At 33.8% G+C, this 17646-nt stretch overlaps 2 protein-coding genes across 2 annotated transcripts; both read left to right on the top strand.

The window, feature by feature from the left end:
• The first annotated feature begins 26 nt into the window (after positions 1 to 26).
• Positions 27 to 10281, top strand: LOC106177601 (disintegrin and metalloproteinase domain-containing protein 10 homolog). The gene is made up of 12 exons (XM_087004387.1): positions 27 to 105; positions 793 to 937; positions 2198 to 2319; positions 3891 to 4077; positions 4931 to 5033; positions 5702 to 5902; positions 6324 to 6470; positions 6956 to 7139; positions 7498 to 7691; positions 8194 to 8383; positions 9511 to 9676; positions 10164 to 10281. The coding sequence occupies exons 1-12, from the start codon at positions 42 to 44 to the stop codon at positions 10279 to 10281; spliced, it is 1821 nt and encodes a 606-aa protein (XP_086860513.1). The 5' UTR covers positions 27 to 41.
• A 213-nt stretch (positions 10282 to 10494) lies between these two features.
• LOC106177611 (disintegrin and metalloproteinase domain-containing protein 10-like) lies at positions 10495 to 13118 on the top strand. Its single transcript, XM_087004104.1, has 4 exons — positions 10495 to 10596; positions 11307 to 11433; positions 11942 to 12058; positions 12621 to 13118. The coding sequence occupies exons 2-4, from the start codon at positions 11334 to 11336 to the stop codon at positions 12707 to 12709; spliced, it is 306 nt and encodes a 101-aa protein (XP_086860230.1). The 5' UTR covers positions 10495 to 10596; positions 11307 to 11333; the 3' UTR covers positions 12710 to 13118.
• Positions 13119 to 17646: the final 4528 nt, after the last annotated feature.

Here is a 17646-nt window from a genome sequence, read left to right as displayed (position 1 = left end):
TTTCAAAAACAACTTAACAACACAACAGTTGACAAACGGAGATGAAGTGCAGAAGGATAGCATGGGTAACGGTGGTGATCTGTCTGCAGCTTCGATGCAGATCAGGTGAGTCTAGGGGTTGGTCGTGACTGTGTGACAACGTGGGGTTATTCTTTACAATGCTATAATATATTTATGGTATAAAATTGCAGTATAGCTTTTAGCTGAGGAGGCAGGTGTGACTGCATTCAACAGGTATGGTAAATGACATGAGCAAATAACAGCATATGTATTATAGCTCTGATGAGTTGCTATTTGAAGTAGACTGACAGTGATATGTTTATTCTTCCCCCTCATACAACAGCCTGGGACCATTACCTAATATTTAATGCACTTATTACCTTGTCCTTGGGTTTGTGGAAAAGCATTTTATGTAATTATGCTTAATCAACAAAGATGCCATAAAGATGTCTTAATATTGTAAACTGATGCAAACACATACTTACAGACTCAGAAATCACAATGACAAACCTTGTAAATTCTGGATAAAAGTTATGTAAGTACTGTAAGCTTTTCACTGCAGCATTGTTTCTTCTCTTTTGTATTTGTGCACGAAAACATGCATACATGCCAAATCAAGGATGAAAATGACCAAATAATTAAAATACGAGAATAATTTACAGTATTCTTAATTCAAGTTTATGCATGTTTAGCATTTGAATGAGGTTTGTCCTCAGAAAGTGAGCCTAATATGTAGAACAAAACAAACACTTTAACCACAATTTTTTGACAATGTTTTGTGTTATATTTCAGGCACAAAGAACAAACTGAATGACTATATTTCCCATTACGAGGAATTAAATTACGATGCGGATGACCTTCACAACCTTCATCTCCGAGCCAAACGGTCACTGTCTGACCAGTCGACCCTTAATCTCATGTTTAAAGCTCACAGCAGGTAAGGTAAAATATCAGGTGTCCCTTATGTAATACAGACATGCTGAAACTGTCGGTCTGATTGGTCATGACCGGGAAAATTTATCTGGACTGGCAAAGAATTGGACTTGGTTGGTGCAAAGGACCGACAAGAGTTTTAAGAACCGCAATTTTGAATTTACAGTCATCATTCGACATACTTCACTAATAAAATAATATAAAACCCAAAACGTATTTTCCCTTCCATTTCAAACCTATTACATTCACAAACAAATTAAAGCTACCTGATGGTACTGGTATATCTGTCTCAAACGAATAGGGTGATTTTCGGTCCAACAAAAATCCAATCTATTTGGCAAATTTTTCATTACTGCCAGTCCAAATGTCTGGCCATTCTGAAAAGTTTTCAGCATGTCTGGTAGAAGCACACTAGTACTGTATATTGCAAATTGAATTAGTTTCAGTTTATATGGGCTTTTAAAAGTCCTGTATTGAGAAGTCCAGTGACTGTTATCATAAAAGTTATCCTTAGCTTTCAAACCAGAAAATTGTTGTGTAAAGGTATATTGATGGGATCAGTAAATTAAACTGTTGGTCTGGTCATTTCTTCTTTAAAAAAAAACAGAGAGGTGGAAGCTAAGGCAAAGAGAAAGTAAAAGGTTTAAGAGAAGAAAAACTGAAGAAGGAGAAAAATGAAAAATGCCAGGTCACACACAGATCTTGAGTACATGTTAGGTTTGCTCATTGTTAACAAGAAAAATCAATAAACCAGTATTATCTCAAGATATGGAAGTGCAGTAATATTTTATTTACAGAGGTGTAGATCAACTTAATTGGTTGATATGAATCAAGGTGTTCATAAGTACATCTTAAACAGAATAAATCTTAATATACATATCTTACCTTTTCTTTTGTCAGTTATTGGTGTTTCTTTGATTGACAGATTTAGGTATATTTGGCATATTATCCTTTGTTCATTCCACATAAATATTTTGGACAGTATTAATAGAAGCTAAGATCTAATAAACACGTTTATTAGATCTTAGATAGAAGTAACTATATTGGTAAGTTCTCACCTACAAATTACATATTTGGATATCATGTTCAGATGTCAATTTTCATTATTAAATCTGATGTAAGTTTGTGTTTTGAATAACATATTTCTTTCTTATTTGTTGATTAAAAACTTCAAAAAGATACTAAAACGTTAACCAGTATTGTCCTTATCGGAGATGTTTTCCTTTAATACTTAAAAAGGATACAAAACATTCCTTTTTTCCAGAAATTTTAATTTGGAACTCCAAAAAGACTCCAAGATCTTCAGTAAAAATGCAGATATCGAATATGGAGATGGAAGCACAAAGCCATTGGACACCAGTTTTCTATACAGAGGGCAGTTATGGGGTAAGTGTACAAAGTATTGCTGGATGCACCTTTTACTGTTCAGCTCACTGACTGGTCACTCTGGCTAATAAGTAGAAACTTTAAAATATTTACTAGTTGAAATCAAAATTAAGTACTAGTAGTTAAAAATTAACATCAAGAGGTGATCGAAAATAATAGAAACCACGTCATTAAATTTTCTCCAGTTTAATGCTGCTTTATGTTTATAATGTTTGTGTTCACAATCAAACTAACGATTTAGGTAGTTTTGAACTGACTCTGTGGGGACTCTTGCTGAATGTAATCAGATGAACAGAGTAACATACCTCCTCCTGGTTTTGAATAGAATACAGATTAGCTGGTGATTATACGAGTACATTGGATACAAGAGAAGGCGAGGGCCCAATGAAGTTTGAACTACCTACCTAGTACGATAGTTTTATTGTGAATGCGCCTTAGTAGTGTGTTGCCAAGTCTATTATATGATTGCCTTTGGTGGCAGCCAAATCACACATATCATCATTGAGAATACTTGCTACTGAAGTTTAAGATCAGCCACAGAAATATATAGAAATACTTTCCTTATATACACTGCTGAATATGACAGTGTCTTGTATAATGGTCATATATTTTTTGGTCATTAAAATTGTCATCATATATGTACACAATTTCTTCATATCAGAAATTGGTTAAAAAATGACATGCCTTTGATTAAGCTGGTTTATGACACAATTTGCTTAGCTTTAATGTGTTGCTATTTTCCTTTTTTTCTCGTGAAAACTTGTGGATGCATGATTTTTTTTTTTTTTCTGCAACATAATTTTTTTCGACCACATTTTTTTTGACAAAATGGACACAACAACAGAAATAATGCACATACCATACCCTAAAATTATTTTTTTACAACCACTGAATGAAATGGAATATATCAAAAATGAAATTATAATCAACTTTCACTTTCACTTTTATTAAAATACCTAATGACTATTGAGTTTGATATTTAAGTAAGATAGAAACTTGTTGTTTTGTGTACTATGTGTAGAAGATTGGTCTTTACTTAGTCACATGATAAGCCAGTTAGATAGGCCCTCCTTGACCCTCACTCTTGGTTTTATCAGATAGAGGTAACGATGCCTGCCATCTGTAATATTGGCCTCAGATCCTCATGCATTTTGATATCAGTAATTTAGTCCAGGGGGGCAGCCATTATAGAGATTCCATCATCTTGTTTAGTTAGTTTTCTTTTCTGTACAGTGGGAAAAGGTAATTCATACATGTACTTGATAAGGATGATTTTGTTTACAACAAGATTGAGTTAATGCAGCTGACAAATGTAAAATGTTTGACTTTCACTGGCCACTTGATGTTAAGAATGTATTTGAACTGTGGATACTGAGTTTTAGTATTTTATCCCACAGAATTATGTTAACTGACCCACTAGAATCCGTACTTCCCCACAGGATATCTATTCGGTTCTAGTTGGCAAGCTTTGTAGCGAGTTGCCATATTTGATCCTCGGACTGGTAATTCCCTTTCTGAATGGGGCCACAGTATAGTAGCTAATCTGTATATTTGCGCCCCTCCCCTTCCAGGTGAGCCCGGGTCATCTGTGTATGGCAGTGTGTTAGGTGGAGTATTCACAGGAACCATTGAGTCTCCAGAGACTGGAAGGTGGCACATAGAACATGCCAACAAGTACTTCCCTAAAGAAGTCACAGAGAAGAAAAAGTTCCATTCCATCATCTACCATGAGGATCATATGGATATGGACCCATACAGGTGAGAAGCACTTCTAGAATTGTTATATATGAATGTAATCTATATTTATTATTTTAATGCCACTGAGAGATAATTTTAAAATCTGAAGATTAAGGCATGAATTTAGAGAAATATGGCATTTCTTTTTTGCCTGTTAAGGTTTTGATGTATTCCTTATGTTTCTAATTTTTACTTCTTTATTTGCAAATATATAATATTATTTGCAAGCAATAACACAAACTGCAGTTGAAAGCTGATCAAAATTATCTTAAACCTTTTTTCACTTTTTTGAGAAAAACCATTAATTATTGATACTGGACAAAAGTAGTAATTAACTCCCAATATCAGTGCTCTGCTTGATTTTTAATTATTTCAAATTTTTCTTGTGGTTGAGCAAGCACAGTATTCACATGATCTTTAGCAGGACAAACACTGGTCCAGTAATGGTACATACCAAATAACATCCTAATGTTTCTGGAAAGGAGACAGTGTGCCTATTTCACAAACTGTTGTGCCACATTGTTTTATTGTGTACAAGGTCTCCTCTACCACAATTTTCATTGCTGTACCAACAAAATAACTCCACATGATATGGCTTTGAGTAGAATTATCAGTTATCTGTTCGCATTACTTTTGGGCCAATATTATCATTGTTAATATGCAAAAAAATCTTTGCATTTTGAGTTTTGCATTAGATTTATTCTGGGCCAATCTTTTATGAAATGCTCTAAAACAATATCTCACAGAGAATTTTATTTTGAAGTCTATGCAAGCTGAGTGGTATTTGGTCAACCCAAAACTTTTAGAATTGTTGTGAAATGGGTCCCTTGTTTTAAAGTTATCCTGGTAATTGTATTATTTTTTATTTTTTCAGGCATATCCGCAGTGCAGCTGGTACTGCTCAGTGTGGAAATAGCAATAGTGACATTGCAGACTGGATGAGCAGAGTTCAGAATTCTGCTGTGGATGTAAAGAAAGTAGGTAAAATTGTATTTAATTATACAATGTGTATTACACCTTTATATGGCAATTTTTTTTAAATTAAAAAGGAGGGAGGACAAAGAGAGTATATTTTCCTAGATATTAATTTTTCAACCCGTATGGATATGTTATGCCATGCTGATTGTTGAATTAGTGTTGACATTACGAGATAAATTTTTCTCTGAATACTGCTCATTGTGTACTTAAATATTCATACTAAAAAAAGATTTCTGTCTATTGTATTTTGAACTAAAGAATTTAGAACAGTTTTGGAAGTAAGAAGAATTTAAGAGTTTCAAGTTCTTTGTAAAAAGGTCCTTGATTATAAGAAGTAAATGTGACTTCTTGCTTCTGCAGGGTTTGTTATAAATGGAGCTCTTGGATCCAAGTGATGTATATTATATCTAGACAGTTAACTATTTCTTTGCCATATAAATGGCATGTTAACAAGTACACAATAGAGAGCATCTTCATGTCTTAAACCAAAATAAATCCAATATCTTAGTGAAAACTATCAAATGACAGTCAAAATGAGTATTTAATTTTTAACCTGAGAAGTAAATAGTCTTGACACCTATAGATGTAAAGCAAGAAAATATTCAGTGCTGACACCTATATTTAACATTGGAGTATGCTGTCCTGACACCCATGTTTATGTTTCCAGAAAAGTTACAGGACGGCTACCAGGGAAGATCATCAGAGGGAGCACAATATCTATTCTGAGGCTTTGAACAGGGTGAAACGAGAGGAAGAAAACTGGCAGAAGAGAGCGACTGTCACTTTATTCACTCCGCAAAAAAACACCTGCAGTCTGCTCTTACAGTCAGACCCTGCACTGTGGGATCACATGAGACAAATGTATAGTGTATGTTATATAGTTGACGTCCAACTTGCTGCACCTTGAATATTTTGTTCTACTCTGCTCTGTTCTATTGTATGTACTCTTCTCTGCTCTAATCTACTCTCCTTTGCTCTACTCTGCTGTACTCTACTGTATTTACCCTGCTCTATTTTTTCCACTCCAGTCCTTGTTTATTAATGTTTGTATATTATGCATTATTTATATAATTTTTTTTTTAGTCTTGATTTTATTTCCTATTTGTTTGTTTATATATTTTTAGAATTTTTGTATAAAAGTTTTCTAAGGAAGGATTTTATTTTTTTGTTTGCCTTTTATGTTTTTAGATTTTAATAGAATGGGTTCTATGACGTGATGTCAAGTGAACTAGTGCTTTAATCAAATTTTAAATATTCTCTTTATGTTTTCATTTTTATTCAACCCACAGGATGACATGCGTACAGAAGAAGCCATTATAGCCATGTTTCATACCCATGTCACGGCCATCAAGGACATATATCAGAACACAATATTTGAGACATATGATGGATCCAAGAAACTGACTGGTTATAGTTTCCGTGTTCAAAGAGTGAGGGTAAGTATTAGATATACCATGAGTCAGCAAGGTGTATTTTAAAATACACATATTACATAGGCCTTGTCGACAAATGTTGTAAATGACTAATACCACTGCATATGACAAGAGAAAAGGACCCAAAAATGATGTAGCTTGCATTCGTTGCTTGTTTGTTTATGTGAGAAACTCAACACATGGGTCTTTTTTCTAGGCATCAAAAGCAGTAAAATGTTTTTTGTATGTGTTTGTGCCTTACGCATGTTACTATGGCAGTTTCAACAGATATGATGAGAAGCACCAGAAAACAGGCCTGTTGGCTTTTCTGTGAAGTACCTCTCATGTTGTCAGAGTGAGTGAAGGCTGCAGTTGCAGTATAAAATTTACAGTTACTATTTTAACTTTTAACATAGTTTAATAGATTTTTTACAAAATCCCCAACTTTGTGGTTAATTGCCATGGACCAGAAGTATGATCTCAGACTGCCATTTAATGTTACATTTCAGATTTTCAAGCGTAGTGACTGCTCACTAGCAGCTGTTAAAGACTTCTGCATTAGATATATATCTGTCATCCACTTCCTTAACCTAAACTCTAAAATGAACCACGACAAGTACTGCCTGGCGTACATGTTCACGTATCGTGATTTCACTGGAGGCACCCTGGGACTGGCGTGGGAGGGATCAAAAAGTAAGTGGTGCAATCTTTGTTTCCTTTTGTGGTGGACAGGAGAAAGATTTTGTAATTCATGGTCAATATGTTATCATATTTCTTTATTTATTTATTTGAGATGAAAAGTTCTTTTGTCACAAACCTAGAAAAAGAAAACTCTTGTGAAGTATTTCAACATTTGGCCATCTTCAAAAGGGTATTTGATTTTTACTATCTACCAAACTGATGAAACTTTTTAAACATGAATTTTTAATCATACATTAAATCACATAAATATTTAGTTATTGTTTATGTAATTATTCATCGATGGAAGTCATGCATGCATGCACACACACATACACACACGCACAAAATAAAAATGTGACTTCTTCTTAAGGGGCATTTGGTGGCATATGTGAAAAATGGAAGGAGTACAAGGAATATGGGCGTGGCCAAGCCACCAGCACCCTCAAAGTGTACAAGAGTCTGAACACAGGCATTGTGACCTTCATTAACTATGGGCAGACTGTTCCATCCAGGGTTTCCTCACTGACGCTGGCCCACGAAATCGGTCATAACTTTGGGTCACCGGTGAGTCCATAGTGTGTTAAGGCACATTCGCAATGAATCTGTCATTCTACATAGATCAGTCTAACATAGCACGCCTTCTCTTGGTGTTTAGTAGAATACAAAAAGCTGGTGATTTTAAGAAAACGAGAAAGAAAAGAAAAGAAACAAAAGAGAGAGATGTTCAAAATACTGCATTTAACTACATTTGTCACTGATTTAGTATAAAATATTCAGATGTGGAATGTGATCTACAAAATAAAACTGTACTGCTTGTAGATGAATAGATGTTTTTATCAGATTAGAGAAAAGGGATATCACCTTATGACCATAGGATCCTTTATGCTCTCATTTTGTGTTGAAAAAAATAATTAAGAACTGAATAAAGAAATATGACAAGATAAGTGGTAAAAAAAAAAAAGAAAAAATATATATACCACTATATAGATAAGTTAATAAGTTAATAAACAAACAAATAAATAAATAATTAGATAAATACTGAAGTTCTAAAATATAATTATTTTAGCATGACCAGGGAAGCAAGTGTACACCCTACACATCAATGGGTGACAGAAATGGGAACTATATCATGTTTGCAAGTGCTACCTCTGGAGAAAAACCAAACAACAAGCTGTTCTCCCCTTGCAGTAAAGACAACATCACTCTGGTTCTTGATGCTCTGAACAGGGGAGCCAACAAAGTGAACTGTCTTATTGGTAAGATTTACTACTGGCATTCAATGTGTGTTAGACCTTTACATAGCAAAATATTGATTTTCCTTCTTAGACCCCATTTCCAGAGATTAGATTGATCCAACTAGATCGACCTAAATCCCTGCGGGTTCAAGCTAAATAGCTGTCAGCCGAGTGGGCACGAAAGTTAATTACCCCATTGCAGCTTGCAGTAGGCGGGACGGACATTTAAGCCGGATTATCTGACAGTAATCTAGTGAGACTCCCCACGGGGATAGATTGATCTAAAATCTATGGGAATGTGCCCTTATTTGAACACCTTTTCACCAAAGTATACCCTGACCAAAACTGAAAGGAAATTGCAACCCACAAACCCATTCTCCAATTCAAAATTTCTGATTTTTACCACCCATAAACAAAATTATGGAGATGGGTGAATTTTATTCATAATAGTGTACTGGTGGTTCATATACCTAAAAAAATCTTATTAAAATCTTATTATTATTATTATTTGTTGTTGTTGTGTATGGGGAGTACACAATGTTTTAACACTTGCATACTAGTATCTCTTTTGACCAATAAATTGACCACAGTATTCAGCTTCTATTTCTATTAACATGTGGAACCTTGTGTAGTGTAAAACTTGATTTAAACATCTCATCCTTATGAGCAATTATTACCCATTCGGCATAGCAAAGAATTTGAATATCAGATAAAACAAATAAAAGTCCCCAGCCTTTTTCATTCTTTCAGTAAGCCTTCACACTGGTAATTTGATAGTTACTATAAGGAATTTTGTCAGGTAAGGATAACTCACTTCTATATTAACCAGGTAATAGACTTTATAGTGGTTAAAAATATTTTCCACTGTAAGAAGTTACTAAAAGAATTCATAGATTTTCATATCAAATCTAGAATGTTTGGCTGTCCTTACAAGTGCCTTTTAGTCACATTTGTAAGAGAAAATGGTTGAGTCAGTATCTTGTTGAGTGAATATTAATAAAAAATTTGGTATATTTGATTTAATATTTATTACTTTAAAACCTATCTTGATTTTTCTCTACAGTCTCATAGATAAGGTGTTGCATGAAGTGTAAATTTTATATCTTCTGTTGAATAAGTACTAAATGATATTATCTTCTGTGCCACAGGCAGTGATGCTGCTTTCTGTGGAAACAACATAGTAGAAGAAGGAGAGGAATGTGACTGTGGATTTGCCAACAGTAATGGGGAATGTACAGACAAGTGCTGCAACCCAGCAGTAGAAAGTGGCAGTAGCAGTAATGCATGTAAAAGAAAGCCTGGCACAGTGTGTAGGTAAGGGGAAATATGGATTGTTACAGTACCAGATGCAGCAGTTTACTGAAGGGGAAAACAAGCATGAAAAATTTCACCTTGCTTCGCTTAGAAAATACAAAATGGTACATAAGGACAACTTTTATGTAATTTTTAGGGCAGGGGAATGGGTGCTAACTTTCTTTAGAAGACGGAAGGATATATTCCCTCTGTGCATGCCACCTGGATCTGCCATTAATATGGCATTTTCTGATCTTGCTTTGTTTATTTTGACTTTGTTTCATTATTTAGTAATTGAAAAGCTGATCTAAAAAATATATTTACCATTTTAGTGCATTTTACACAGTAATAGACATATAAACCAAGTACATAAAATTTGGGTAAAGTTGTTCTGTGAATTGCCATAAATGAATGGAATCAACTTCAGCTAGATAAATTGTGAGGGAAATCATTACAGTTGAATTGTATGGCAACTGGTTAATTTTTTATTCATAATTTTTCCTTTCAGTCCGTCGCAAGGGCCATGTTGTAATGCAACTACCTGTGACTATGTTCCAGATTCAAAGAAGCTTGTATGCAGAGCTGCTGCAGATTGCAATGAACAACAGATTTGTAGATATCCTTGATTTACAGGACATATAACTTTTGCATTATAGACCAGTTTGCCTAATGGATAATTATGATAATAATTATAGTAAATTGAGATTTAGAAGTCAGATTTTCACATTGCCAGCTTTTTTTATATATGACCATATGCTATGATAACTTTTTAGGTGATTTTAACTGCATGCAATTTAAATCATTGGTGAAGTACTCTTTTATGTCAGTAAAATATTTGCCTTAACTCCCATCTCACGGGAACAAACTACACTTGTCCAGACTCAACATTGAAGCCGGACTACTCACCCTGTAAAAATAATACCAAAGTATGCAAACAAGGGGTAAGTTTTTCTGCTGTGTTCAGTATATCTTATCTCAGTGATTCTTCTATAAGGATATTAACAATATGATTGTCATGTTATAAAACTAAACTTTTCACTTTCTAAAAAAATTAAACTACAAATTACAAAGATTTTGGTCACAATGTGACCTTCCAAACAAAGACTACACCAATGGATTACTATTAGAATAGTTTTTTTGAAATTGTTGTAATGTGATATTTAATTAGTAGATGCTCTGGTAATTCTCAATCCCCTGATACCTAACAATGGTAGTCAAATGATCAACAAACAACAAAATGACAATAAATTCTAACATCAATGATTTACTATTATTATTATTATTATATTGTTGTTGTGTAGGGGAGTACATAATGTTTTGACACTTACATATCTCTTCAATAATTTTGACCGATGAATTGACCACAGTATTCAGCTTCTATTTCTATAAACAAGTGGTACCTTGTGCTTCCTGTGTAGCATAAAACTTATTGATTTAAATATCTCATTCATATGAGCAGTTATTGCCCTTTTGACATAGCAAAGAATTTGAATAGTGTATATATAGCCTTTTTTTGATTTTTCAGTAAGCCTTCACACTGTTAATTTGATAGTTAGTGTAAGGAATTTTGTCAGGTAAAGATAACTCACTTCAATATTAACCAGGTAATCAACTTTATAGTGGTTAAAGACGTTTTCCATTTTCTCTTTAGGAATGCACTGGGTCTATATGTGAAAGAATGGAGAGTAATAATGTCCGTTGGGAGGAGTGCTTCATTAAAGCTGATCTTAAAGATAAAAAAGTTGACAAGACATCCTTATGTTATGTATCTTGTAGAGGTATGTTGGTTTTCTTTCTGTTATAATAACAGTCTGTGCAAAAGACTTTTCAAGTTACAGACCATTAGGACCTTTAGGGTCTGAGAATTTACTGGCCAAAACACAAATTCACTGGCCCATGTCCAGTTTTCAAAAAAAAAAGAAAAATACTTGAATTAACACACTAAGATTAAACAGACTTTCTATTGAAATTAAGAACAAAAATATGGGATTTTTAAAATGTTGTTTAAAAATAAGTATATCGACATTAAGTCTGAACATTAAACAAATTATTAAAAATTGAGCACATGTTTCTGCTGAATAAAATCTACTGGCCCAGTCCGATTTTTACTGAGATTGCCAGTCAAGCCAGTGGTTAATGTCGTAGTTGTTATAAAATGTATTTTAAAATGTGGTTGGATAAGTATATAACTCACAGTTTCTACGTGTATAATTTTTTTAACAGGATAATTTTCTGAAATAATTCTGACATTCAACTGAGATATGTGCTATATTTTCCTAATTGTAGAAGGGAATGATTCAAAATGCTGGAGCTCTTTGAATCAAAAGGATGGCGGTTTTCCAGATACTTTTAAGGCCATGTTAAAAACTGTTACCAATGGAGATGCTATCAAAGCGCCCCCTGGTGAGTATAGTATATTGGGTGTGTATAGTTGTGAGTGGGAGTGGATGGGTGTCTAGGACGGAATAGTGGATTTTGATGGAGGTGTAGTTTATTGATAGGTGTTATATAGATGGGGTAGAATAATTTCATTGTTGGGCATGTAGTTTTGATTTGTATGATGACTTAACTATGGTTTTACAACTTGTTTTTAATTCTTTAGTATTTTAGTGTTTTAAAGTCTACTGAGCATTTAAAGATATGAGACTTTAGATTAATTTAATTATTATTTGTTAATAGTTGTGTGTAAGGATTTAATTGGTGAAGATTTATGAAAGGCTAGATGTTTTTTTTTTTTTTCACCAGAAAACCTCTAGCATAATAATGTTATGAATGTTAGATGATATTGATAAAGATGATAACAATCATAATGACATTTATTTGTAAAGGGTATGATATTTATTTTAAATGTTCAGTAGGCTACATTTTGTTAAAAAAAAAAAGAAAGAAAGAAAAACCACTTACTTTTTTTGCGAAATGTCAGTATACCATGTTTACCTTCTTCTTCCATCTGTATTTGTATCAGGTGCGCCATGCAACAATTTTGCTGGCTACTGTGATGCGTTTAATAAGTGTCGAGAGGTGGACACTGATGGACCCTTGGCAAGACTCTAGAACTAACTTTTTAACCAGGAGACACTTAATACAATCATTGATTGCATTATTGTAAGTTGAGAAGTTGACTGGTATTGTAAATACTTTTTAAAAAGAAAGAAAGAACAAAAAAAGAAAGGAAAATATGTGGTTCTTTAAGGTTACCAAATGTAATATTCTTTTAAATCTGTCTTATAAGAAGATATTTCCAGACTTGTCTTTATAAAAACCACAAACAGTAGTCTGTAAGAATTTTAGTCAGCAGTGAGAAAGTGGAGGAGAACGTTACAAGTTTGGTCATATAAATTGTGAATTAATTCTTTCTTGCATTTGTTGTGATTCAATGTAATTTGATAAACCATGAATAAAACCAACAGCTTCATGTAAGATTATAGTGGTAGAAACGTTGCATCATATCCTTCACCTGACATTGCGCATTACACACTGCAATTTCCCGCTTTTTAAACCCACGTGACCAAGACGTGCCACACCAAGCTTCAGGCACATATTACAACATTCTTCCCAGTTTTTTTTTTTTTAAGCAAACACACAGATAGTATACTATAGTATATTATAGTTCTTTTGAATTGTGCCAAACGCAGGTAGGATGATTTTTCTTAATCTGTTCGTTTTTTTTTTTTTTAAGTTTGACTTTTGATTTTGAATATGTAAAAATTTTAGGAACCAAAATAACGTGTAACTTAACGATTTTCTACATTTCTGACAGGTAGTATATTTTGCAATGTTCCGAGTAACTACAGGGGCAGTCTTGTGTTACATCTTGAATGAATGTCAAATTGAATGTTGAATTTTCTGCATATCCCTTTTGATGCTATTTCTTTGCATCTTGATTTAGGTAAGATGAAAAAACACAAAAAATGTAATATAATCCATGAAAAGGACTTAAACTTGTATAAACCAAGGAGTTGTAACTCCTTGATTTTCTACATTTCTGACAGGTAGTATATTTTGCAATGTTCCGAGTAACTACAGGGGCAGTCTTGTGTTACATCTTGAATGAATGTCAAATTGAATGTTGAATTTTCTGCATATCCCTTTTCATGCTATTTCTTTGCATCTTGATTTAGGTAAGATGAAAAAACACAAAAAATGTAATATAATCCATGAAAAGGACTTAAACTTGTATAAACCAAGGAGTTGTAACACCTTGTATAAACTATTGAAAAATATTTTTCTGTTATTTATTATTATAATGTACAAATATTAGGTTTATCTATCTTTTTATACTTTCAGTGACCTAAAGTGTTGACAGTACAAAGACTTGTATTATATTAAGATATCAGTGTTACACAGCTGAATATATATATATATATATATAGTGAGTAGCTAACAGTAAGTTGGTATATATCACTTGAACATATTTTTTATTTCATCATAAATTGAATATTATATCATGCCCGAGAGACATTCACCCAGGTGTTCCGTGTGATCCCTGTGCAAAGTGTGGGAAAGTAGATTTAAGGTACTGGCATGTTGATGTCAGTGAAGAGGCTGCATCTAGCAACTAGTCAGTAGCTTCGGAAGTGTACGTAAGACAAGGTGGTTCTTACAAAGATAGTGATTGTTTTTGTTATTCTTGTTTAAAGTCTTTAGTGCGGAGTAGTAAAATCCTTGAGAATGATCAACCTGAACAAAGTGAATGCAACTGTTACCTTTTTGCCAGCAATCCTCTAGTTATCAAGTTAACAGGACAAGTCTTGGTAGTCCTGAAGACATAGTTTCATGTTTTTTATTAGAATCTACTGTCTCCACAGTATCAACATTACCATTTATCTTGTGTATCCGACACTATAGTAGGTAATATGATTTTTTTAAGGCGTCCAAAGTGCTTTTCCTGTTCACGGGATATTGTGTGCAGTACAACTGGCAGTAATCCAGGGGAGGGCATTAGTAGAAGTACTTGTGTAGATATATGTTTTGAAGTTGGTTTGTTATTGTTGATCTGTGTGTGTTAATTCTTGTTGTTTGCATTCAGTTGTTCTGTAAGTTTACATTGTTTTTAATCTGAATGTTGAGAATTTGTGTTGAGAATGTTGAGAATTCTCACACAAGCATGCATGTGAGTTTGTGATTGAAAGATACATCTTTATAGTTAATTAAGCATGCACTATTTAAAGAGTTTCATCTGATTGTGAGCAATTCGTTGTTTCCTCAGTGTTTCACATTTGATAAAACCAAGGAGTTATAACAGACTGTTATAACTCCTTGATAAAACACCAAGATACATGCATGGTAGTTGAGGAGAACTTCACAGTTTGTGTATGTGTTTCATATAACATTCCTAATCCTTGTTAGCATATATTATGTTTATCAAGACAGAGATTCAGTAACATGGTCCAAGATTTATCTGATTGTCATTCAATGTTATGATTCATGACAGAAATATATTAGCAGTATCATTAAAAGCAGTTCTGGTAATATTTTAGTTGATATTTGACTGCTACTAATTAAGAATGTGACCAATTTGCTGGATTTCCGTGTTTTGAATGTGGCGTCGTGTTGCTGGCTATGGAGGTGAATAGTTACAGTTTGTGTGGAATATTAATCATGTGTATTAATATACATGTAGTTTGTTAATATTCAGCATATTAATACCATTCCTTTCATAGCCTATGCACACCTGAAGAGTTCTAATAAGAACGAAACGCCAGTGACTTGAAAGTCAGCAGCACCTGGGATCTTTTCAATAAAACCTTAATAATAAACCATGCGGTAATTGATTGTCTAGAACTTTTTTTTTTAATTTTTTATAGTAATAGTGTTATTTTACTATTGCAAAGTTTGAGAAATATTGTGTTAAGGGATACTAAGACCCAAAGAATAAGCTCAAATTGTTTGTGTCTATTTTAAATCAGAGATTGTTTTTAAATATACGTAATGCTCTGTAACTAAAAACTTTTTTTGATGTGATTTAACTTGAGTGGGACCATATACACTAATTCCTTTAGTTAACTAATGATTTATACCTCTTGACAGAGGCACACACACATCTATTTCTGCATGCTGTCAGGTTGCTACAGTGACCTCTTTAATCTCGTGCAAAAAAAAAACAATAATAAAAATTACAAAAAGAAGAAAGTGGCATTAGATTTATGTGAACATCATTGCATATTTATCATAGAGGTTTATTTCAACTTACCCTTTCTTGTAACACGAATAAACAGTACATACATATCTTTATAAAATTAGCTCAGGTGCATTTACATAACCCTGTGGATAGTTTTGGATTTTATGAGAGACATTATTTATTACATTATTATAGTGAAAATAAATTATAAAAAACTTAAGTTAACTATCATTTAATATAATAGCACATAACACATTTAAATGTGATGTTTCGTTCTTATTTGAACTCATCAGGTGTGCATAGGCATGGCATATTACCACAGACACTTGCTAATATTTTTTACAACTAATAATATGCCACACCAGCACACAATACCACAAAACAACACAAACATTATGGGGCAACAACCGCTAATTTTTGCAGGAAGTGCCATAAAATTGATTTTGCTGGGGTAAATGGGGATTTTCCCATACTAAGCAGTGGTTTAGTGAATTCATTACGACACTCAAAAGTTAGTCTAAGAATAATTCCTTTTTTTTCTTGATAGATTATTACAAAGGGCAGCCATCTATGAAGATTCATGTGGTCCAATGGAACCACATGCTTAAGTCCAAATATTCCAAATTAATTGCAACAACTGTCATTTTGGTGCTAAAATGGATTTTTTTTTTTAGTTGTTTACAATGTTTTTCATGTGAAATATGGATCTCTTACATGGAGTTGCTATCCCTTTAAACATAAAACATAACTGGAAACAAGCAACAAACAAGTAATAACAAGACGGGTCAAGGCTTAAACAATGAGTATCCCCAGGCTCATGCTGATGATACAAATGAAATGACACATACACAAACTGAAAAAAAAACCTTCTCAATATTCATGCCACCCATATTTGATTTCTGATGACGTACAAAGATATTGCAAACATGAGGTTTTTTTAAGAATGCACCAAGGCAATCTACTCACTACCACAATTGCACAGTCACCTATAAATAAAGTCTGCACAGAGGAGAAGGGATGGATGGGAGTTTCTGCCATAAATCATAGCCTATATTTGTGAGGTTAATGATTGAAGAACCTCTGCACTTTTATCCTGGCAGTGACAGAGCAACAATCAGTTCAAAGCTTCTGTCTTTGACACATGTAGTGCCTCACACAGATGACCCCCCCCCCCCAAAAAAAAAAAAAAAAAAAAAAAAAGAAAAAGAAAGAAAGAAATACAAGACAAATAGCTTTATGGTCAGCTGACAACCATTCATAAATGCTAACCAGTTATTTCTCACCATAAAGCGTTCAGCGTAATTATGGAACAGCATGTCATTATTAAATATATTTTTGTTCAGTAACAGCCCTTTGTTAAAAACATTCATATAACCTGTACTGGCCAAGAGGTTTCAGGTGTACGCCATCAGGTAGATAAACAGGCTGTTTAAGGTTGATTAGTCCCTTATGCCACCAGAAAGTTCAGACAGATGAGAGTTGTATTTATCTGCCTGCCCGTTAAACTGTCTGTCAGACCTGTCTGTATGACCTGACAGACAACAATATGATTAACACCAATCCCATGGATGGTGTTTGTCCTTCGTACCGAGTTCGAGAATTACAACCTGGGGTTGTGACGAGCGAAGAGAATGAAGATACTGAGAACGAAACTGTGAAAGAGTGGTGCCACCTCTTCCACGAAGAACGACAGAGCAGCAGGACGACAGGTTAAAAGACGGAGAAACAGAAGCACGGTGAGGAGGGACACAAATAAACACTGAGACGGGTAACGCAACTGTGGCCAGCGATGCAAACAACGGGTACTGAAGGGCATAGTAAAGAAAAATTGACGACAAGCGAAAGGAGCAAAAAGGACAGAGGAAAAGAA

The sequence above is a fragment of the Lingula anatina genome, chromosome 2 (genome assembly GCF_051362555.1).
Source record: "Lingula anatina isolate TDL-2025a chromosome 2, LinAna3.0, whole genome shotgun sequence".
In the NCBI taxonomy this organism is placed as follows: domain Eukaryota; kingdom Metazoa; phylum Brachiopoda; class Lingulata; order Lingulida; family Lingulidae; genus Lingula; species Lingula anatina.
Note: the sequence above shows the minus strand (reverse complement) of the source record. Positions and strands in the feature narration are given on the sequence as shown.